At 38.1% G+C, this 24552-nt stretch overlaps 1 protein-coding gene across 3 annotated transcripts in view; it reads right to left on the bottom strand.

Annotated features, from left to right (window-relative positions):
- Positions 1–24552, bottom strand: part of PPP2R2A (protein phosphatase 2 regulatory subunit Balpha) — a 79643-nt gene that overhangs the window by 26488 nt on the left and 28603 nt on the right. Inside the window, exon 3 of one of the 3 annotated variants that reach the window (XM_054498528.2) lies at positions 4960–5057. In XM_054498528.2, coding sequence (XP_054354503.1) covers positions 4960–5057 — 98 coding nt within the window. Of the gene's footprint in view, positions 1–3995; positions 4063–4959; positions 5058–24552 lie in introns of those variants that run through there. The other 2 variants (XM_054498529.2, XM_054498530.2) reach the window with 2 other exon arrangements.

Here is a 24552-nt window from a genome sequence, read left to right as displayed (position 1 = left end):
ATGTACACATTTATTTTCACTAACCTCCAGCTAAATTTCAGCATTTCTTTTGATTATGGGCACAGGTAACAAACTGCATATAGTATTAGCAATTCTTGTGACTCTGCACACAGAAATGACATTTTAATGTCATAATCCAGCTGTTATCCACTTAAAACATACATTACTCAATTATGAGTATTTTGGTAAATTATTTCAACCTTTATAATCTTAAATATTTTACGCAATTAAAACATTCTGGCCAGGCGCGGTGGCTCATGCTCAGCGGCTCATGCTCAGCACTTTGGGAGGCCGAGGTGGGTGGATCACGAGGCGGGTGGATCACGAGGTCAGGAGATCGAGATCATCCTGGCCAATATGGTGAAAACCCATCTCTACTAAAAATGCAAAAATTAGCCGGGTGTGGTGGTGTGCACCTGTAGTCCCAGCTACTTAGGAGGCTGAGGCAGGAGAACTGCTTTAACCCTGCTGGCGGAGGCTGCAGTGAGCTGAGATCGTGCCACTGCACTCCAGCCTGGGCGACAGAGCGAGACTCTGTCTCACAAAAAAAAAAAAAAAAAAAAAAAAAATCTGAGAAGTCTACAGGATCTACCAGCTATCAAAGGAATCCATGGGACGACAACAAAAAAGTTAAGAATCCCTAGAAAGCTCTATAAATTTTAGCTCTTACATTCTATGAAGGCACCATATACATACATATTCTGATTTAGTAATCTTTAGGAGCAGGATAGAAATCTGCATTTTATTTTATTTATTTTTTATTATTAGTTTTTGAGACAGTCTCACTCTGTTGCCCAGGCTGAAGTGCAAAGGCACCATCTCAGCTCACTGCAACCTCCACCTCCTAGGTTCAAGTGATCCTCATACTTCAGTCACATAGCTGGGATTACAGGTATGTGCCACCAGGATCAGCTAATTTTTGTATTTTTATTAGATACAGGGTTTCACTATGTTGGCCAGCCTGCCCTTAAGTGATCCACCTGCCTCAGCCTCCCAAAGTGTTAGGATTACAGGCATCAGCTGTGGCCCCCAACCCAGAAATCTGCATTTTAAATACATGCAAACATTTTGAGGCATATATAATTTAGAAAGAGAATACTATCATATTAACAATACTATCCCTCTTTTGTGAAAAGCACGCTTTTTAAGGTTTCTTCTGTATCCTGTTAAGGAATTTTGGGAATACCACATTAAGAATAAAAAAAGCCAGAGGGTATGAAATCCAAGAAAGTTACCAGCAGCCCTAGAAAACAAAAATCAAAGGTCCCATACCAACCTAGAAAGATTATAAAAAGAAGTGGAAAGAGGTACAACCTCCCTCCTCACCTTCTGCCTTGGCTGTCCCTTTAACCCAGCACCCACACACCCACACTACCTTACAGGGTACATCACAAAGTCTCAGAAAAACTGAAGGTCTGAGCAACCCAAGTCAGTAGGAAACTAGCTACTTTGACAACTGCTAATCACCTGATTTGAGCACCCATGGAAACAACAAAAATCCCTAAAACCTAGAGAACATCATTATCCACTTTAATAGCTGTTTGGACTCTTCCCCTCAAAACCCTGTATTAATATTTTCATTAACAAAAAGAATATACCCTATCATTTACTTTGCTGTCAAAAGCTATTAGAAGCTATAAAAATAACATGGGTCACTTGTATCAGGTCATGCTATAAAGAACGCCGGATTTGTTATCAGAATTTTGGACTCTTACTGATCACATGATGGCTGTGGTTCCATCAGGGAAATCACTTTACTTGTGTGCCTCAATTTCTTTAGGTGCCCTGATTCTACAGCAGAGATTCTGTGTAGGAGAATACCTATACAAATATATTAGTTATAACAATGCTATTAAATGACAGCTAAAAATATTAAACAATTATCAGCCTGAAAGATACTCAAACCAAATGAAGAGCCTCTGAATGACCACTCAGTTTCTTTATGTTATGTTTGGGGAATAAATGGACAGGCAGCAAGAGGACAGAGATACCCGCCTGGATCACAGGAAGGAGACTAGCTACTTCTGAAAGGTAAAATAAATGAGGCAGACATGAGGGGTTACAGATGTCAAAGTCTGATGTGCCAAGTTCTCTGTTGCGTTATATGATCTTTTCTTCTTCCAAGCAAAGACAATAAAAATGAGTGGGTGGAGATATTTTGGTCTCCAGTAAAGTCAAGTTTAAGAAGGAACCCTGCCACTAGGTAAGAGAATAAAGCCACAATAGATCAAATGCCAGTGTATTCTGCAAACAAGGCTAGCGCTAGCACCATTATCAGAGTCTAAGAAACATTAGGCACCAGTGTACTCTGGAATGAACATATAATACAGTTGGATTGAAAATTGGAGACCCAAATCCTAATCTGATTTTTGCTACTAAATGAAGCAATATAACCTTCTTAAATAATTTGGATTCTATCTACAAATTAGGAAAGGACTATTTCTTTCACTTTTCAAACTGTAACACTATCTTACAGATATATACATGTGAATTCATAAAATCTCATTCAATTACATTAGGTATTGAAACAAACGTGCCTCTAGATGTGAATTCATAAAATCTCATCCAATTACAGTAGGTATTGAAACAACGGTGCCTCTAAGTGTCAAGTATACATATTTATGACCAATGACATAGATTCTGAAGACAACACTGTATTAGAAACTCTAATATAAGACAGGGCTTTAAAATGTAGAAAATTAAATAGGCAAAACACACCAAATTAATAGTCAAGATCAAGTTTCAGGAGTGAAGAGTCAATCACCATCATCATCTTTACTTTATCACTTAAAAACATGCTGATATTTACACCACTAAGTAATTCTCAAAAGACATGTTACTGAGTTTCTACAAAACTCTCCGTCTTGAATTCTTAAATACAGTTAAGAATGAGACACATGAAAAGGAGGTCCTATTTTTCCTATCAATGGCCCTTCTCAGAAAGTTATTCTGCTCATTTCTTCTTACAAGAAAATGTAGTTAAAATACTAGCACTTTAGAATCTTCAGTGGGATTTCAGAAAAGAATCATGGGAAATGATTATCTTTAAAATAATTTTGTCTTATTTTCTAATACAAGTGAATGAGTAATTTCAGTAACTATTAAATTTGGAATTTAATTACAAATTAATGTATTACTAACAGCCTTTAGGAAAATACTAAATACTAATACTCTGACTACATTAATAAACCCATATTAAAGCAAACATTTCCCCCAATTAAAAAAATTTTCAGCCATTTTTTCCACACTTGATTTTGACTTGGACAACAAACGACCACAGGAGATGAAAATGAGTTCATTCTCAGGCAAAATACTTCCAAATTAGCTTTTAATTGACAAACTTGTATTTTAGAATTGACAATGACACAATGCCCTCATTAAAAATGAAGACTTTCTGAAACCCTCAGAATGTTAAGCCTAGGGAAAATCAATTTTTACGAGTTTTTCTCAAACACTTTTCTTTAAAATAAAAGTAAAGTGTAGAGAGTCAATAACTTTCAGTAAAAAATACATTCAAGGGCAGAGAACACCTATGGGAAGGTCTGCTCTAAACTCTAGAAAAAAACTTTCACATTTTTTCACATGTTAATCTAGCATGAAAAACAGCAAAGAACACTGAAAAACGACATGTCAAAAGTTCAGGTTCTGCTTGTTAGTTCTGCCACTAAGTAATAAAGTAATCTATTTATATATTGACTTTCCCGTTAGTAAATAAAGGGAAATTATAATGAAATTATAATGTAAGGTTCCATGTCAACTCTAAGTATGTCAAGATTCTTATGGTCAAGTTTTTGGCTACTTAAAAACAGAAAACTGATTTAGCCCCCCACTTCCCACGAGACCATTCTTTGTCAAGCAAAGCTTGAGTCTTATTTTCATATTTTCTTCCAACCAAAAAAAAAAAAAAAAATAATAATAATAAAAGACATATTTAGTGTTTGTGCATCTTCTAATCAGACACTATTAATCATTTCTTTTAAAATTAAATTACCTACCTCACTGGGGTGTTGTGAGGATTAATTCATTAGTGTTTGTAAAGCACTTTGAGATCCTCAGGTCAAAGGCGCTATAGAAGTGCAAAGTAGTAGTATTATTACTAGATTCTTTGCTTATTTAAGGAATTTCACAATCCTTTAAAACCTAACTCTGTGTTATGATTTAGACATGTATTTGTAAAACCCTGCAATTTATCCACATTACTTAAACTTTTTAAATATATTACAAATAGGGGCAGAATGTTTCAAAACAACTGATTTTAATGGTTAAACGCTGATCTACAAATGGAAGGAGAGAATGAAAGAAAAAACCAAGTGTGACAAATTTTGTTTAGCAAAAAATTTTTAGTGAGAAATCTGGTCAATTAAATTTAGAAGTGTGCCTAAGTTGTAAGAAAAACAAACAAAAGCCCACTTTAATTACCGATTCTGCAATTTTCTCTTTCTTCAAAAAGCTAGCACTGCACTTTTAAGTTACTTTACATGCATGTACATGCAACTGTCATTTAAATCATTGTATTAGTATGAACTGACATCAAAATAATTGAGCTTCTTTTTCTTTAAACTAGCCTCTCACCCCTCAATTGTACAAAGTAAACCAAGCATTGAGAAGAAGTCAAAGCAACTTTGCTTTACGAAGTTTCAAAGGAAAAATTATAATGAAGGGCCAAGGCTTCAAAACCGTTAAAATCTTGGATTATTCCATCACTTTCCACCCCCTTCTCTAATCAAGTATTTTTACAATTAGTGTTATGTTTTTAAACCAAAACAACATACGCTCATGTACACACATGCACACATACAAAGCTAAGAGAACCAGAGCTGTCTATATATTGGACATTGTATTCAATAAACACACACTTCTTTTAAAATTCCAACATCCTCTGATGAGATTCTCCAGTGCAACACAAGCTCTAGTCCTAAGATCAAACTGAAATTTAGACAATAAACTTTAAACACTTACCTCCTGCTCTTGTTGAAAGATGACGACTCTACCACCTTTATCTCCTGTTGCTAGTAATTCTCCAGAATGATTAAATTCTACTGTAGAAATTATATCTGCTGTATAATTGAGACAAAACAAAAAAAGATATTAGTTTTTCTTTCCCGACTCACTAGTTTCAGAACTTAGCATGTTTTCCCAAACATTCCAAGTCTATGAAGTAAGTACATCTTTGAAGTGCATCAACCACCCATCAGAAATAACATGAATCTAAAGTTCTTTCATAAATATTTTGATCCACTAATAAAAATTCTCCTCAGAATAAACCAGTATGAAACTATTTTAACAGAGAATACAACAAATAATAGTTTATTAACATTTCACTAAATTTGTGAATGCAAAGAAATCAACAATTTGTGAATCATTCTGATAGCACCCTTAAACATTATCTTGCTAATTTTCTTATATACATTTGATAAGCTTGTTTATGCAAATGCAAATAATCATCTATAATAAAGGTACATATTACTAACAAGGAGAGGGAATTTTAAATGTAAAAATACTTTTAGATGGAATTTTAAGTCATAAATTCAAAATCATAGCTTCAAACAAATGTTTGCAAATAGATCCCGCTTTTTTATAGCAGAAATGCTTCGTGCTATGTGCCTTCAATGTGCACGGCTCCTCCAGCTCCCCTACACTGCAGGACCACTAGAATCAGCTACGTCACATGGATTCTACCAGCCCAGTGCTGACTTCACAGTCACGATCAAAGAAAACTGTCAAGTTTTTTTTCTTGTTTTTTCACACCAGAGCCCTTTTCCTAAGGAAAAAAGTCTAAATTACAGAAATGGGCATAAGATAGAGCAATAACATGGTACAGTTCATCACTGTGTCATTAAGAAGTTCTTCACTATAAACCACTAAGCTGAATTAGAAAAGCCCCTATCATATGCATTTAAAATAAGTCAGCTTTATAAAAGAATAGCCATCCTCTGGTCTACAGTAGCTCACTGTTAAGAATTTAAGAATTTGACGATATATATACTTTAAAATTTTAAATTTACTGACATGTGTTTTACCAATAACCTGTCCAGCACTGCATTTCATAATTTTCTTTCAGCAATTTTTTAAAGACCAGATTTTGAAAAGGTTTCTTTGCTTTCTCCATTGTCTAGGTCCAGGCATTTAATCTTTTTGAACTCTTTCAGAATCTACCAAAAGTTACAAATGCTCTCCCACGAAATTGCACATATTTAAGTGCTCATAAAAATGTGCATATTATCTCAGACTGTTTGGACAACATCTCAATGCCAGGTTAAAAAACCCCTGGCTACACCACAGTGGTTACCTAAGTAACTGCTTACCTAAGTAACACAAAAGGCGTAAAACTGAATATACTGGGCTAGTACATAAAGCCAAACACCAGTAAGTACCGAGAAGTCACTTGATTAGGAGTGATTTCATTAGGAGTGATTTGATTAGGAGTTCTGTACTATACTACTGACTTCTACAGCGAATAAAGGATTAAAAATATACAAAGTCCCTACACTTAAAGCACATTAGAGTACAACTGGTGAGATAAGCAGGAGCAAAGAGTAGCAGACAAAAAATACTGAATCAAATTTGAGGGTTAGGCTCTAAAATCAAATAATAATACAAACATACAGAGTCAAGATTATCTTTAAATTCAAATCCCTCACACAGACACTCTGAAGACACAAATTCCTTCTCGTTAAGTCCAGCTCAATTTTCCCTACAGCACTGATAATTTGCTGTATTTTTTAGCCTAAACATCAAATGAACTAGTTAATTTGAATATAAAATCTTGCTGTACCAAAATACCTATCTTTGATCTCTAGAATATGCTCTCAGCTTGGCGAAATGCTCACATCTGAAACCAATACCAGACTCATTCTCCTGTTCAACTCAGTGGAATAATGGGCCGAGTTGCCCATTACTTATTTTATCTCTTTCCCAGGTCCAAGTTGTTGCATCCACCTAAATTAATTACAACTCCTTGTCAGGTTGATGAGCTGTTACAACTATCACTTAGTAAGGGAGATGTCAAGGACCATGGCGTGACTAGCCTGACTACGCTCTCTGCTAAGCAGTAAAGTTAGACGGGTAGGTTTGGTGCAGGATGGACATTTTTTTTTTTCTTTCTTAAAAGAGTCTTTAAAAAAAAAAAAAAAGGCCTTTTGACCAGGCTGGAGTGCAGTGGTGCAATCATGTTGAACTTCTGGGCTCAAGCAATCCTCCCACCTCGGTCTCTTGAATAGTTGGTACTACAGGCATGCACCACCATACCTGGGTAATTTTTAAAAAATTTTTTGTAGAGACAGAGTATCGCTATGTTGCTCAGGGTAGTCTCGAGCTTGTGGCCTTCAGTGATCCTCCCACCTCAGCCTTCCAAACTGCTGGAAGTTTGCAAGAGCTACCATACCCAGCTGGGCTCAATTTCTAATAAGGAAGAAACCTTAATATTCCTTAAGTGAACTGAACACATAAAACCTAGAGATGATTAAGTCAGTAAGGACAGCATTACAGTAAAACAATTGAGATTTGAGACTGAGGGGTGGGGTGGGAAGGCACATTCCACACCAATTTATTATTTTTTGAGATGGGGTTTCGCTTTGTTGCCCCAGCTGGAATGCAGTGGTTCAATCACACCTCACTGCAGCCTTGACCTCCCGGCTTCAAGCAATCTTCCCATATCAGCTCCCCAAGTAGCTGGGACTACAGGTGCGGACCACCATGTCAGTCTAATTTTTTTATTTTTATTTTTTTATAGACAGGGTGTTGCCATGTTGCCCAGGCTGGTTTCGAACTCTTGGCATCAAGCAATCCTCCTGCCTTAACCTCCCAAAGTGCTGGGATTACAGGCATGAACCACAAAACACAACACCCAGCCCTTACCTATCTTATTATGAGAAGACAGAACAAGAATCAAGTAATAATTGTAGGTACAATATTCCAAACTGAAGACAGGGGACTCACACAACCAGTTATAATGTAGTCACTGAACATGCGAATGGAAGAGGAAGGTGAAGGATGTGTGGAGAGAAAAAAAAGACTTGATTGCAAGATGCAACAGAAACAAGACATTTGCTCCAATAATGTATCACTTCTTATGGCAGGAACAATTATTTTATGATGACATTTTTAGCGTACAGTGATATGGTATGTGTTTAGCAGTGAACTAGTTTTGTCCAAGGGTAAAGAATTTTAAGAGGGGCCCTTGTGTAGGGTGAGGAATCCTAGAAACAACTGGCCCAAACAGCAAGTGGCTGGACATCAGGAAAGGACAAGAACCAAAGATTTACACCACAAAAGTCAACTCACTGTAAAATCCTTGAGGGAAATAAACAGTGGGTACATGGATTACCAATTTTTAGATTTTCTTAAGACACTGGCGTTTGTTACTATTTATCTTGCCAAAAGCCAATAAACACAAAGTTTCAGAAACAGCCAACCAAGTCACTGTTTATCTGAATAGTGTAGAGTAATTTTATTTCGGGGAGGGGTAGATGGACAGATTCATGGTCTCCTTGCTGTGACATTTATACCGCATATATTTAATGTAATCATATTTCTGGTAGGAAAACTATTTTCCCGGTTTGTAAAACAGAATTTAAATATATCACTACGTCATGGTGTTCCTTCCTCCTTTCTCCCTTAAACGAAAGAGAAGAAAAGAAAGATCATATACACAGTTACTCACTAAATCGCTAAGTTTATGGATGATGCTTTGAAAGTTTTTCTAAGTTGTGAAATGCCAATGTCTCTCAGTCTCACTGGGAATATGACATATAAAAATGATGAAATAAGAAGGGAGAATGAATTCAAATTCCGCTCACAGACCAAGAAAAACATCCAGGAATGAGTTATAGGGAGCACGCTGAAGCAGCTTTGTACCGTATGTGCCACTGCATACCGGCATGCCAAGAATGGGGTACGGTCTTGCCTGGTGCTACAGAGCACTCAGATCGGTAAGCCCTAGTTGTAAGCATCCTCGGCTGTGTATCCCAGTGTGCCATACAAACATCACTGCTTTTTAGGAATGCCATGACATGCAAAAAGTGAGGAAGCACAGTCCTGCAAACAGGGATACCATTTCATGCTATATCCAAACAGGGCTGGCTAAATACTGGTATCCAGGTTTTTAGAAAATAATCTACTCTTAGAAAATATTCTTCTCATGTTCTGATACCCCTATGTAGCTAGTGGCTACCAGACTGGACAGTATAGGTCTAAAACATTACAGAGTGGATACTGACTTTTTTTTTTTTGAGATGAAGTCTCACTCTGCCGCCCAGGCTGGAGTGCAGTGGCGCGATCTCGGCTTCCTGCAACCTCCGCCTCCCGGGTTCACGCCATTCTCCTGCCTCAGCCTCCTGAGTAGCTGGGACTACAGAGGCACCCGCGACCATGACTGGCTAATTTTTTGTATTTTTAGTAGAGGCAGGGTTTCACCGTTAGCCAGGATGGTCTCAATCTCCTGACCTCGTGATCCGCCCACCTCGGCCTCCCAAAATGCTGAGATTACAGGCGTGAGCCACCGCGCCTGGCCGGATACTGACTTTTATTGCAAACCCAAGAATGCTGGAACTTGAGAATTCTGCACCTTTAAACAATGCACTGTGTATCATGTTTTTTAAAAGCAAAAACTGACATCACTGTCAGAGCTATCATACCGAATTTGTGTATGGCTTAGTATAGCACATCAGTTGAGTTATATTCTCACAAACTACCACCACCAAAATGCCAAAGAACAAACAACTTCTTTAAAAGGAAAAATCTGTCCTATGACCAATTACAATGTTATTTTACAATGAAAAATGCCTGTATTAACCTTACAAAAGAACATTCTAATACGGTTAATAAAGAAGGACCTTTCAGAACATCAGTCCACTGCCCTACTATGCATTAAGTCAACCCAGCAATTTTAGATACACATTGGTTTCCAAATTGTGCGATATAAAGACAGTATTTAAAAGGCATAAGAATATTTTTGTTAAAAAAAGCAATGTAATGTTCTTAAATTTTATCTATACACTATTAATGCAAACCAAGGGATTGGTAATTTATTATACAGAATGAAATTCTTAGTTTTTCCACCCCCTCTTTCTAAACTGTCAGTACCCAGGCAGGTTTCACTCTTAGAAGGTGAAATAATTGCTTTATTTTGTGAGTGGAAGAGCAATTGGTAGTGGGAATGACAACAGTGTCATTGGTCGGTTTTTACTTCATAAGGCCATTTCCTTATTGCCACCTATCTTCTGTTTCTTATGTATTATAATAAACAGAATAGAACACATACAGCCAAAGGTTCAAAAATGTAACTCTCAGTATAAAAAACAGCAAGGGGAAATTCATAAATAGTATATATAAATGGGTGTAACTAATAATTACTATCCATTAAATGACTAAATTATTAGTAGCCTTGGCATTCTCTAAATACCTCAGCTCTTGTGTTGTGAGGCACTTTATGGAGTCACTCTTTGATTTCATAATTCCACTTGAGGACTATGTCTCAAATAAGTGATTTCAAAGAAATTAATCAAAGTTAGTGCAAAGAGGGTTATAACTGTATTACCTATATAATTTTTAATACAGCTGAAGGTATTTGAAATACTCAATAATTAAGAAATACATTGTACTAAAGCTGCCAAATGAAAACAGCAACAAAAACAAAAAAGACAAAGAAATACAAAAGTAACCTCTAGTCACAGTTTGGAAAACTACGGCCCACAACCTGTTTTTGTAAATAATTCTTTACTGGAACTCAGCCATGCCCATAAGTTGAATAGATGGCACAGACTGAAAACATTTACTATCTGGCCCTTTGCAGAAAATGTTTGCCAAACTCTGCTTTATATTAACTGGATACTGGCATTAAAATAACACAAAGTCATATCAAACTAATGCCAAAGCATATACAGATGTTACAACCAAAATGTGCCGAACATTGTGCTAAGTGGGCATTTATTGTCTCTTAATCTTTATAACACCATTGTAATACGCATACCATTTTCAATGTATAGAAGAACAAATTAGAGTGATTAACCTGCCTAAGAAAAATCACACAGTGATCAACTGTCAGACTCAGGATTCATATTTAGCACCACAGGGATAAGGTGGCAGCACAGAATTCTATAAATCTCTGGATGATGAATAAAGGGATAATGTATAAGTATTCAGTTTATTGCCTCTTTTTCATTGTCAAAATGTCTGTGTTTAGTAAAATATTTAGAGCCAAGCAACATCAACTTTATACTACTTATTAATGACCACATTACAGTTACTGCCTGTCCCTACAACTTTTAAATATTTATTCAGCACCTGCTACATTCAAGGCACTGGGTGATACACATTCTAAATCTACCCCCTAATGTGGCTAAGAGAAAGCATTGTAATCCCTACAGATGAAGCATTAACCAATAAAGGATTCAGTTAATGCTTAAGAAAATCAAAGGAGTATCCTAAGGCAAAATAAACAATTACAGCATGAATTACGAGACATAAAGACCAAGTTAATACGTAAATGCGCGTTTTAAAAAAATAAAAGTAAAGGAGGGGAGGAAACAACTGAGAGGAATTGCTTAAGTATATTTTTTCAAAAGATATTTTGATATCAATTTTTATCTTCTTCTTCTTTTTTTTTGAGACAAAAGAGTCTTGCTCTGTCACCCAGGCTAGAGTGCAGTGGCACAGTCTCAGCTCACTGCAACCTCTGCTTCCCGGGTTGAAACAATTCTCCCTGCCTCAGCCTCTTGAGCAGTTGGGATTATAGGTGTGCACCACTATACCCAGCTAATTTTTTTTGTATTTTTGGTAGAGACAGGGTTTCACTATGTTGGCCAGCTTGCTCTTGAACTCCTGGCCAAGTGATCCTCCCGCCTCAGCCTTCCAAAATATTGGGATTACAGGCGTGAGCCACTGCGTCTGACCTGTTTAAGTATTTTTAACCATCTGATTTATAGATTCCTGAAAGCGCCATTTGAAACAGCTGACCTAGGATCCATTCCTTAAGATGCTGACAAACCCTATTCTGTTATTTCCCTCAATATAATTATGCTTTACAGTGAAATAGTAACAATTTAGAAGGTTAAAACTCATAAAACACTAAACATTGCTGTAGCAAATAAACAACACTGAAAATCCAGAAATACCTGTTTCATGCAACACAAAATAGCATAAATCTTAAGATAACCATGAGGTTCGTGAAAATTCTACTGAGTAACCACTATTTCTTAAAATCTGTATTCCAAATACTGTCACAAAGGGCTGCATTTGTGTAAAGAGCAAGTATCTACAAACAAACGGGGCTGCCAACGTAGTATTCTAACACGAAATTAAATGTTCATACCTGGAAGAAAATGCTCTTATCAAGTTGGCTATAATAACTCGCATCTTTCTTTCTACAAATAACATTTGACTTCCCATAAAGCTCTACTAGGTAATCAGTCTCCTCTACTTTTTGTTGTATTTCAGTAAAAAAGACAAAGATGAACAAAGAACACTAAGACTACATAAACAAAGGTATTCAGAAAAAGTACCCAATAAAAATGTGTAATTTTTACTACTACTACTTTCAAGAGGTTAAAGTAAAAGATAAAAATCAAAATTAAAAATCTGATAACTGGTCTTGTTTCTGGCCACAAAGGAGTTAAGATAACCTGAATTTATTGTCCTGCTGTGAGAGATTAGAAAACTGAAAAGAATATATGAAACAACTGTTTTTCAGACAACAGACAATGAATATGGGTTGGAGACTCTTAGAAAGGAAAAGAAAGTGATTACTGTAGTAGCTCCTGCTTACTGACTGGAAGGACCAAGACAGCATGGTGAGAGTTATGAAGAATCCAGAGGCCAGAAAGTTAAAGCAGCTACAACGTAAAGGCAGAGTACCCCAAAAAAGATATCTACAGGCGGCTCACTTAGAATCTTTGGCTGAATACTGATCTGGGCATCTATGAAGTGACATATGAGGGCTCTGAAAAATTAGGGTCCCCACCAGCCAGAGAAGAGAAATCCCCACCAGCAGGTAGAGTTCTCAGAAGAGTGTCACACCTTAGTAATCAGGCTAAATCAGCACTAAAGACTAAACTTGTCCTAACAAAGTTTAACAACAAACATTTGATCCTTGGAAAGGATCAAATCTATCCCAAGTATCTTAACTATGTGCTAGAACAAAATCCAACACTCCACAATGTAAATTCACACTGTCTGGTTTCCAATCCGAAATTACCAGGAATATAAACAAGCAGGAAAATACAACCCATAATCAGAAGAAAAACCAATGTAAGCATAGCCAGAAGTAACAAAAATGAAAGAATTAAGGTCCTAGCAGACACGGACCAGAAACAGCTTTTGTAAATATGCTCCGTATGATCAAGAATAAATCATGGTCCAGGCACAGTGGCTCCACGCTTGCAATCCCAGCACTGAGGTGGGTGGATCACTTGAGGTCAGGAGTTTGAGACCAGCCTGGCCAATGTGGTGAAACCCTGTCTCTGCTAAAAAAACAAAAAAATTAGCCAGGCACTGTAGTGTGCTCCTGCGGTCCCGGCTACTCGGGAGGCCGAGGTGGGAGGATTGCTTGAACGTGGGAGGATCGCTTGAACCCAGGAGGTGGAAGTTGCAGTGAGCCAAGATTGTACCATTGCACTCCAGCCTGGGCGACAGAGCCAGACTGTGTCTCAAAAAAAAAAGAAAAAAGAGTAAATCATCAACATGACGAGAAATAAAAGACAAAAGACAAAAATGTGACTAAAAATAAAAAAACATACTATTTGAAGTGAAAGATACATTGGATAGGACTAACAGATTAAATACTGTAGTGGAAAATATCAAGAAGTTGAAGAACTACCCTATAATCAAAACAAAATAAAGCAAAGACAGGAAGAAAAAGTAACCAAGACCTGACCTGTGTGGGATAACATCAAGTGTTCCAACATAAGTATCACTGCAGTCCTGGGAAGGGGCAGGGCGGGACTATTTGAAAACATGATGACTAAATGTAAATACTCAACGTATGACGACACTGTATGCAGAGTACTCAACACAAAGGGTTCAGTGTTAAATGTAGACTTACACGGGTATACAGTACCCACAACTCAAAATCCATTAACAGCATTGCAGTAGTGATGTGATTTTGCAAAATTGTGAAGAATTCTTTGTAAAAAAAAATCCCAACATTTCAAAGTATAACATTCCCTTGATTTACATAGTAAACTTTAGTACAAAAAGTCGTGGCCTCTATTCCCTGAAAAAACCCTTGGTAAGTAAAACAGTTAGTTTGTAGGCTTAGAAAATAACCAAGCTTTTTTCCAGCGTCACGAACGTTTGGCAGTATATTCTAAGCTATGCAGACCATCAAACAATTTTTCTTGTTCAAAACTGTCCTGCAAACTGCCAAATAGCTAGCATACTTGACCCATACCTAATAAATACAGATGATGTCCCCAAAGTCTGATTTTTTAAAAAAGAATTCAATAGGAAAAAGGGGTTTTATACTATGTAGGTAGGTAGATAAAAGGTATGGTGAGAATGTAACAGTCATAAATTTTTATGCCCAATGCAGATTTTAACTTTACACTTTCAGGGTTATTAGCAATAAGGAGTTGATAAAAATGTAGTAGAAGACAGGAACAGTGATGGGAGCTGGGAGGGAGAAGGGATAGACACCTAAAAAATACAACTGACAAATACACACAGAAAAATTATACCAAATTAAAAGTATATATTTCTTCTAAAAAGGTATGCAATTAAGAGTCACAGAGAAACTCCAAAAAATCAAATTATAAAGACCATACTGTCTAACCACAATAAAATAGCTGAAGATTAATAGCCAATGGTTAAATCAACCACTTAGGAACCTTAAAATCAGTGCTGCAATAAAGGTACTTTAAAAAGTTTTATAGGAATCTAAATATTTAAGATGGCATTATGTTCATAAAAAATGATACAATTATCACTATAAACTAACCAATTCACAAAAAATAAAGTTTAAGAAACCCTGAAATCCCACCACTGGAACAGTCATTTAGCAGATTCATGCAAATTGCAAATTATGTATCAGATGTGTTTATATACAATAGGATTTTTAAAAATCACTTGTAGTAATGAGATTATCATAACATAGGTTTTTAATTAAAATTAACTTCATTCCTTAATCTCACAAATAAACTACTTTGTAGAAAAAGGATAATCATCACTCTTAGCCCCACTTCTGAGGGAACCACCATTATTTTTGTAAATATTCCTCTGCTGTCCGGCCATGTGCACTTGCACATGCCCAGTACAAAAAAATAACAAATCTCTAAGAATATGGTCCACGATGTATCACCGAGTTTTTAAAATGTTACAAAGTACGTTTGATCCTGTTTGTATAAAATAAATAAAACAATCAGGGAATTATGGAATAGTTACCAGAGCTCGGAAAGAGAAACCAGGTGACAGATATTTGATAGCCATTTGCATAAAACCATGGAAACTTTGATAATAGATGGATTTCTACAAAGTGGAAAAATGATATGCCACTACACACCATTCCAATGATTAAGATTTTTAAAAAAAGAGGCAATACTTAGTGCAGGTATTGGGCAATTACTTTCACATATTCCTGGTGGGAATGCAACTTTTACATATTAGTATTACCACAAAATTACTTCTCTGTCATTCTGTAGTTCATACTAAGTTTTTAGAATTGAACTCTCTCAGTGAGTTCTATAAAGAAGTATAAATATATTGAGAACAAAAGGACTAAATACAGCAAAGGGTTAAACCCATAACTAACTCCTTGACATATATGGTTATGACTAAAATGTCTATCCTGGAATAATAGATGAATCATTTGGTAAACTGAGGCTCTGAAAAAGTTCAGAAACTGTATATGTTAGCTTACTCAGAAATTTTAACATATGCCTGCATCTTGCATTTCCTAATATTAATCTTCTGGTACTCACTGGTTTTGTTCAGATGAGGGGGAGGAGTGGGTGAGAACACAGCTGGTACTATAGATCACCTTTACCTCTGTTCAATTCAAAGGTCTACTGTCGAAACATTCCGGCACAAAACAGCACAGAAATCAGGTTCTCATCTTGATCTGGTTTGTTCCAATGGTTACAATACACTATTTTGTTAGGTCACATGACCCATTTTCATGATCTTCTCAGCTATATTTCTACACAGTAAATGAACTTTACAATTGGCCCCTCATAGCTAATTAGAGTATGATTAACCCAAACTTCTTTTTCAAAAGCACCAATTTCTTCCCAATATAAGAAAACATTTTACTGGATAATACATCTATAAAATGATAGTTTCTTGCTGAAAGGTAGCTTAGCTTTAGGTACAATGATTTCCCTACAGACCACTACGACGCTCTTTTATCACTGCTGGCCTCTAGAGGGAGCTCGAAGTTCTTGCTATTTTTCCCAAAGGGCAGGACACTCCTCCCAGAAATGTGTGATATTCAGGATTTAAGAACGTTTTATTGTAACGCCCTGAAGAACAGGTTCCAGTTTGTCCTTTAGGAATCCCTTCCTCCTTAAAAGTGAATAAAGTTTGACCTACTCATCTGTTCCTGGTTGGAACAGGTTCCAACCATTCCTTCTTCTCCTTTTAATACTCTTCAAAAGCTCTCTCCCCACTTGGGATTAATTAACTTATTTATTCCTGTAACATGAGGCTGAAGGGCGGGAAGGGCAGTAGACACGGAGGGGCAAATGCTCCCTCTCGCTGATTATGTGAGTGCAGCAGGCTGGTGAGCTTCTACTTTCCTTACGTCACGGCACACCCTCGATTTAATGCTTACATAATACACTCAGAAGATGGAGCTGCTCTTGTCTGCCCAGGCACTCTAGTCAGCTAAGACCCCACTCAGGCACCCGATTGCAAGGGCTGAAGGATCCTGGCACACCTGTAACACATTCTCAGGGTCCACAAGGTAACTTCCAGAGATGTGTCCTGGAACCAGTTTCCCTTCTTTGTAACTTGTTACCGGATAATCTCATATCCTGTTTGGATAAAATGGAATGGAACCATATCCTACCAAGAACAGAAAGATAAACAGCTGCTAATATATTTAGTCTATAGGTGTGTTTTTTAAACAGATAATAAGCCTTGGTATATAAACTGTTACATATGTAGAAAGAAGAGCTCTAAATTGAGCATTCTAGACTTAAAGTTAGTTATCATCTTCATTAGATGTTCCTCAACTTTTAACTGGCTAATTAACTTCACAAAAGCAAACCACCTCATTCAGTGGCCTTATTAAGTATAATGTAAATAGTTTCTCAAGGAGATTATACAAACAAGTAGTACAGCATGAAACTCTTGCATCTATGTATGCCTGATTAAGGTATTTTTATAATTAGAATGGGTATCTGGCTATTAACATCCTCCCTAAAATCTTTACAAATTAGGATTACTATGGCCATGCTATAAGAATCAGAAAGCACTTCACTATCCATCTGTCTTGGTAGAGTCACATCCAATACAGTTTATTTCCTGCCAGAATTGTTCTAGTTCACCCACAAACTGAAAACAAAGAGGCAGAATATTTAGAGAAAATTGATGGAGTCTTTAAGGTATGTTACAAAACATTTTACAGACTTTATTCCAATGTCAAAAACGAGTCCACTTGGGAATTTTAAGTAAAAGCAATCCAGTCAGACATGCACCTTAGATTGCTCAAACTGAAGTGAAGGAGACTGAGAACTGGGAGGAACCTAAGCAAAGGGAAAACTGGAGACCAATCTGGAGTTACTCCACAGAAATCCCAGTTTAGCAATGATAGTGACCTGAGCCAGTAACAGTAAAATATGGTTATCATTAGACAGCAACATTTAACATTTACGTAACAAGCCAACATGGTGGCTCACACCTGTAATCCCAGCATTTTGGGAGGCCAAGGCGGGAGGATCACTTGAGCTCAGAAGTTCAAGTCCAGCCTGGGCAACATGGAGAAAACCCGCCTCTACAAAAAATACAAAATATTAGCCAGGCGTGGTAGCGCACACCTGTAGTCTCAGTTACTTGCGGGGCTGAGATGAGAGGATGGCTTGAGCCCAGAAGGCTGAGACTGCAGTGAGCCAAGATCGCGCCACCACACTCCAGCCTGGGTGACAGGGTGAGGCCCTATCTCAAAAAATAATAAAAAATAAATTAAAATAAGTAGGGTTTACCTACTATATGTTAGGTATTTAATCATCACAATAAACCTATTAAGTTGGCTGTATCAATATACCCATTTAACAAATGAAGAAATTAAAGTACCAAGACCAAAGAGGGGTCATAAGTGAACAAACTTTAAGATATACTTCCAAAGTACATAAAACAAGGCTTGATAATTGATAAAGTGTGGACAGCTACAGATGAAAGCCAAGAATAATGTCCAGGTACTTATGCAGCTGAATGCACCTAATATCATTAATAGGCAGATATTTATCTTACATTAAATATTATTTAACAGCATCTAAACAGGGAATACAACTGTATTAGTCCGTTTTCACGACACTGATATGGGAAGAAAAAGAGCTTTAATTGAACTTACAGTTCCACATGGCTGGGGAGGCCTCAGAATCATGACAGGAGGTGAAAGTTACCTCTTACATGGCGGCGGCAAGAGAAAAATGAGGATGAAGCAAAAGTGGAAATACCTGACAAACCCATCAAATCTCATAAGACTTACTATCACGAGAATAGCACAGCAAAGACCAGCCCCCAAGATTCAATTACCTCCCCATGGGTCCCCCCACAACAACATGTGGGAATTCTGGGAGATACAATTCAAGTTGAGATTTGAACGGGGACACAGCAAAACCATTTATCATTCTGCCCCGATCCCTCCAAATCTCATGTCCTCACATTTTAAAACCAATCATGCCTTCCCAACAGTCCCCCAACGTCTTAACTCATTTCAGCATTAACTCCAAAGTCCGCAGTATAAAGCTGCATCTGGGACAAGGCACCCTAGATACAGTGGGGGTACAGGTATTGAGTAAATATAGCCATTCCAAATAGGATAAATTGGCCAAAACAAAGGGGGTATAGGGTCCATGCAAGTCCAAAATCCAGCGGGTCAGTCAAATTTCAAAGCTCCGAAAAAGAAATGATCTCCTTTGGCTCCAGGTCTCACATCCAGTTCATGCTGATGCAAGAGGTGGGTTCCCATGGTCTTGGGCAGCTCTGCTCCTGTGGCTTTGCAGGGTACAGCCTCCCTCCTGGCTGCTTTCACAGGCTGGCGTTGATTGTCTGCAGCTTCTCCAGGCGCATGGTGCATGCTGTCGGTGGATCTACCATTCTGGAGTCTGGAGGATGGTAGCCCTCTTCTCACAGCTTGGCGAGGCAATGCCCCAGTAGGGACTCTGTGTGGGGGCTCCGACCCCACATTTCCCTTCCGCACTGTCCTAGCAGAGGTTCTCCATGAGGGCCCTGCCCCTGCAGCAAACTTCTGTCTGGGCGTCCAGGCATTTCCACACATCTGAAAACTAGGCAGAGGTTCCCAAACCTCAGTTCTTGACTTCTGTGCACCCATAGGCTCAACACCACGTGGAAGCTGTATTAGACACTATTTCTAGGTACAAAAGTAAGACAAACAAAAATCCCTGCTCTCATGGATCTTACATTCTTGTGATGAATACATACCATAAACAAATGAATAATATAAAATGCATCAGGCAGTGCTCAGTGCTCTAAAAATATAAAGCCCTAAAACAGAATAAAAAGTCATGGAGTGGGGAATACTATTTCAGGTAGGGTGGTCAAAGAAAGCTTCCCTGAGGTGGTGACTTAGGCAGAAACCAAAATGAAGACATAGGAATGAGCCATCCAAACTTGTTGAAGGAAAGCATTCCAGAATGCCAGGCCTAGTGAGAAAAGAGGCTGGCAAACTTGATGCAAACAAGAAAGCCAGTAAGATTAATGTAGAATCTGTAAGACAAACTGGTGGCAATGGCCTTGTAGGCCATGGTAAAAGGGCGGTAGACTTGCCCTAACGTGATAAGAAGTCACTGGAGAGGTTCTAAATCTGTTGTGTCAAAACAATGAAAACTGGAGGAAGGAAGAAATGGTTCCCATGTTACTGCAGTAGCCTAAGAGAGAGTAGAGGAGTCAGAACTCAGGTGGCAGCCACAGAGAAGTGGAAGGGAGTGGGGCTGAAGACTGAGCAGATCACAAATGGCCAATGACTTAATCATAATGAAGCCCCCACGGAGTTTGGAGGGCTTCCAGGAAGGTAAACTAGAACACATCCAGGAGCTGGGTAGGTGGCGCACCCCAACTCCACGGGGATGGAAGCTCCTGCATTCAGGACCCTTTCAGACCTTGTCCTATATATCTCTTCATGCAGCTGTTCATTTGTATCCATTAAAATGCCCTTCATAATAAAGTGGTAAATGTTTGCCCTGAGTTCTGTGAGCCACTCTAGCAAATTAATCGAACCCAAGAAGGAGGTCTTGGTAAGCTCTATGTATGGCCACTTGGTCAGAAGCACAGGTAAACAACCTGGGGCTTCCAACTGGCATTGGAAAAAGTGGGGGCAGTCTTGTGGGACTGAGCCCCCTCAACCTGGGGAATATGATGCTATTTCCATGTAGACAGTGTTGGAACTGAATGGGGGGACACCCAGCTGGTGTCTGCTGCAAAACTGATTGCTTGCTTGATGTACAGAGAACAACTTACATATGAATATATGTTATCAGAAGTGTGTTGTGCAAGAAAATGTGTGTGTGTTTTCTACATAGTCAGCTAGATTGATCTGACAGGAGATTAGGGAAAAGGAGATATAATTAGGGTATCATCAGCTCAGAGAAAACATTTAAAGTCACATGACACTTAAATGTGATTTCCTAGTGAATACATATAGATAAAGAAAGCCAGAGGTCTGGGCTAAGGATTAAGCCTTGAGACCAGGTAAAAAAGGAGACTGCACAGGAACTACTGGTAAGTAGGAAGAAGTTTTCTGGAAGCTAGGCAAAGACTGTGTTTTTAAAAGGAGGCAGTGATGAATTGCATCCAAAGGTACTTAAAGATCAAGAGAGGGCTGAGAACGAAACTTGGTTTTGGTGACTTGGAGATTTTTTAGTGATTTCAGCAAAAGTGGTTTCAATGGATTAATGTCTTTAAAAACTGCTGCTTCCTGTGGCTTTATTTATCGTTGTCAAAAGGAGAGGGGAAGCTCTGGAGTTGAACTAAGTTGAAACCACCGTTCTGACGGCCTGAAGTTTGGCTTATGAATGGCATCCTCTTAATAGCTGTCAAAGATGAAGATTTTCCCCTACTTTTATATGTAAGTTTTGGGTTGCTCTGGGAAACAGGATACAGAGTTAAACAATGCTGAAGTTGACTTACCATGCTTCTGAGATGCTAACTACTCAGCTGGGTGTAGTTAAGTCTTTTTTTTTCCCCAAGTAGTCGAGTGATATACTTTGAGTTCCTGCACACCTATAAAAAGCCATCTTGTTGCACTGCCTATGTAAAGGATAACTTCATCAATTTAGGATTCTTAGTTTATCATAGTTTTTTCTTCAGAGTTCTCTGGAAGACACTCTACCACAGCACTGTCCATCAAAACTTCCTATGATAGAAATGTTCTATTCTGCACTGTCTATAGTACAGTAGCCACTAGTCACACACAGCTACTGAGCACCTGAAACGTGCACAATGCAACTGAGAAAATGAACGAAAACAAATGCTGTGTTCTTTATATTTGTTACAATTTTCAACTTCTTTTTCCCATTGTATTGAGGGAATATTTCTAAATCCCTGCTGCTACTTGACTCCAGAGAGTCACAAATTTCACTTAAGAACTCCTTCCTGCTCTCTGATTCTTTCAAATGCTCATCAGTCTCCCAGAGCAACTAATTAGTTGCTCTTTAAACTTCCAACAGTTTCTCGTTTCCTGCACGAAGTCTATTTCATGGGAAGTTACTGCTCACACTGGTCAACTTCTTTTACAGTACCTACTGAATCTGTATGTGTCTATCATTCTCTGTATGTATCTTTAAAGAAAAGGGCCTGTGTTTATGTAATATTGGGTACTGTGTTGGGTTCAACCAGAAAACACATTAGAACCAAGTTGAAATCTCAGACCTAGGAGGGGAAATGTTGACATTGTTACTTCCTATATAAGTTCTCTACTGCTGCCTTAAAAATTGTCCCAAAGGTAGCAGCTTAAAACAACAAACACTTATTATCTCATAACAGGTCAGGAATCTGGGTGTGACTTAGCCAGGGGGCCTTGCGTTAAGATCTCTCACAAAGTTGCAGGTATCCGAAAGCCTGACTGGAGGAGGAGATCTACTTCGAAGCTCATGCACCTGGCTGCTGACAGGTGTCAGGTCACCAGCTGTTGGCCAGAGACAACAGATCCTTGACATGTGAGCTCCACAGGGAACCACACGAACATGGTAGCTGGCTTCCCCCAGCAAGTGAAATAGGGCAGCCCAACATGGATGCCAAAACCTTTCTGTAACCTAACCTCTGAAGCAGCATCCCAGCATCTTGCCCCACTTGTGGAAGCAAGTCAGGAGAGGTCCAGAAACACTCAAAGTGATGAGGTTACACAGAGACATAAATACCAGAAGCCAGGGATCACTGGGGCCACCTTAAGAGGCTGCCTGACAAAGGCGGCAGCTTGGGGGCAGAGTTTCAACTTTGTGCTTCATGGTCCAGTCTCTCCTGCCACCGTGGGTGGCCAGCCCTTCTCTGCTGGTCACATTTCTCTTGGTAAGAGCCATTTAGTTTTTAATCCCAGTTTCAAAGTACAGAATACATGAACCAACTGTCCAGTGGCTCCCCCTTCAATTCTAACTCTGGCTATTCAAAGTAGGTCCTGTCACTTACTCCTACCAGCGCTTCACAACCACAGAAATGAACACTAAGGCCTTCCCTCACAATGTTTCTTGTTTGTACTGTTTCCTGCTAAAATTTTTTTAGTTTAGTTATGGCACCCTTCCAGGGTTTCCAAGGATACTGAATTCTCCTTATTATGCTTGTTGGTCATTTCAGTGTGTTATCTGTCTGTTTTAACACATGGGCTTAGGTAACCATCCTCCTCCCAAAGTCAAGACAAGCTATTTGTTTAAGTAAGGCCCTCTACACATTCTTTAAAAGACTGTTTCGATAAATGTGACAGGAAGTGCTTGCTGGTGTTCCTAGCCATATAATTCAATTCTATTGTTGGATAAAACAAAGATATTTTAATCTACACCATCAATCCCCAGGACATTTTCTACCATGTTAAGTAACTGCTTTCTTTAAAAAAAAAAAAATAATAATAATAATGCCACTAAAGTTGGTTCCGTTTAAAACATTACAAAACTTAGTAAGCATAGCAACACTAACAATATACCTACAATCGTAAAAGGCAGGGAGACACAGCTGCTCAGCAGTATGAACTAATCGCACAGACAGGATGAACTAGCCAGAGTTATAAAGAAGTACCTACAACTGCATGCCCAGCAGTGGGCACTTGGCACTGCGGAATATACATAATACTTAAAGACTAATCATAAGTTAGAATACCAGCAGTATTTTAACTCACAAACCAAAATACTCACTTCTGGTTTAACAATTAAAAAAACTTTCCCTACATCATGTATCTCTTTTACCCTCTCCCAATAGCTTATTCACTCTATCTCCTGAGAATATTAATGATATCGGAGGGGAAGAATCAACCAAAACTGAATCAGGCAGCAATGTATTTGCTGATCTGACACCCTGGAGTACAAAGTGTAGAGTTTGCCAAATAATCAGGATTCTGATTTTTCGTCTTCTGCTGACGAATACTCAAGAGAACAAGAGAGTTGACACCCACATAACGTCTACCACATATGGCTGTACAGGATATAACCAACACAGGCAGCTATCCTGTACAGCACATGTAAGGCACAGTGCCTAAGGGTCAAACCTGATCTCACCAGATTTCCAGGTTAGGCGTTGAAAGAAAGGCGATTTTCAAACATTTTAGCACTGCACTTAGGGAATAAAATCACTTACCTTGGCAAAGATACAGGATACAAAATCACATAAAAATCAGTTGTTTCTATACACTACCAGTGAACAATCCGAAAAGGAAATTAAGAGAACAATTCCATTCACAGTAGCATCAAAATGAATAAAATACTAAGGAATAAATTCATCCAAGAAGACAAAAGACTTTTACACTGAAAACTACAAAACACTGCTAAAATAAATTAAAGACATAAATAAATGAAAAGACATTCCATGTTCATGGATTGGAAGACTTAATTCCTAACAAAATCCCTAAAGCACTTTTTGTATAAATAAAAAAAAATCCACCCTAATGGGTTCTATCAATGGAATAGAGAGCTCAGAAGTAAACCCCTGCACATACGGTCAAATGATTTTGGACAAGGCTGCCAAGACCAACGAATGGGGAAATGTAGAGTCTTTTCAAAACATGGGGGTTAGGAAAACTGGATATCCACACACAAAAGAAAAAAAAATGAACCCTTGCCTTACATCATACTAAAAATTAGCTCAAAGTGGATCAAAGGGCTAAAGACCTAGAAGTATAAAATTCTTATAAAAAAGTAGAAAGTGTTAATGAGAAATTAAAACCCTTGTGTATTGCTGGTG

The sequence above is a fragment of the Pongo pygmaeus genome, chromosome 7 (assembly GCF_028885625.2).
Source record: "Pongo pygmaeus isolate AG05252 chromosome 7, NHGRI_mPonPyg2-v2.0_pri, whole genome shotgun sequence".
NCBI classification, from domain to species: Eukaryota; Metazoa; Chordata; class Mammalia; order Primates; family Hominidae; genus Pongo; species Pongo pygmaeus.
Note: the sequence above shows the minus strand (reverse complement) of the source record. Positions and strands in the feature narration are given on the sequence as shown.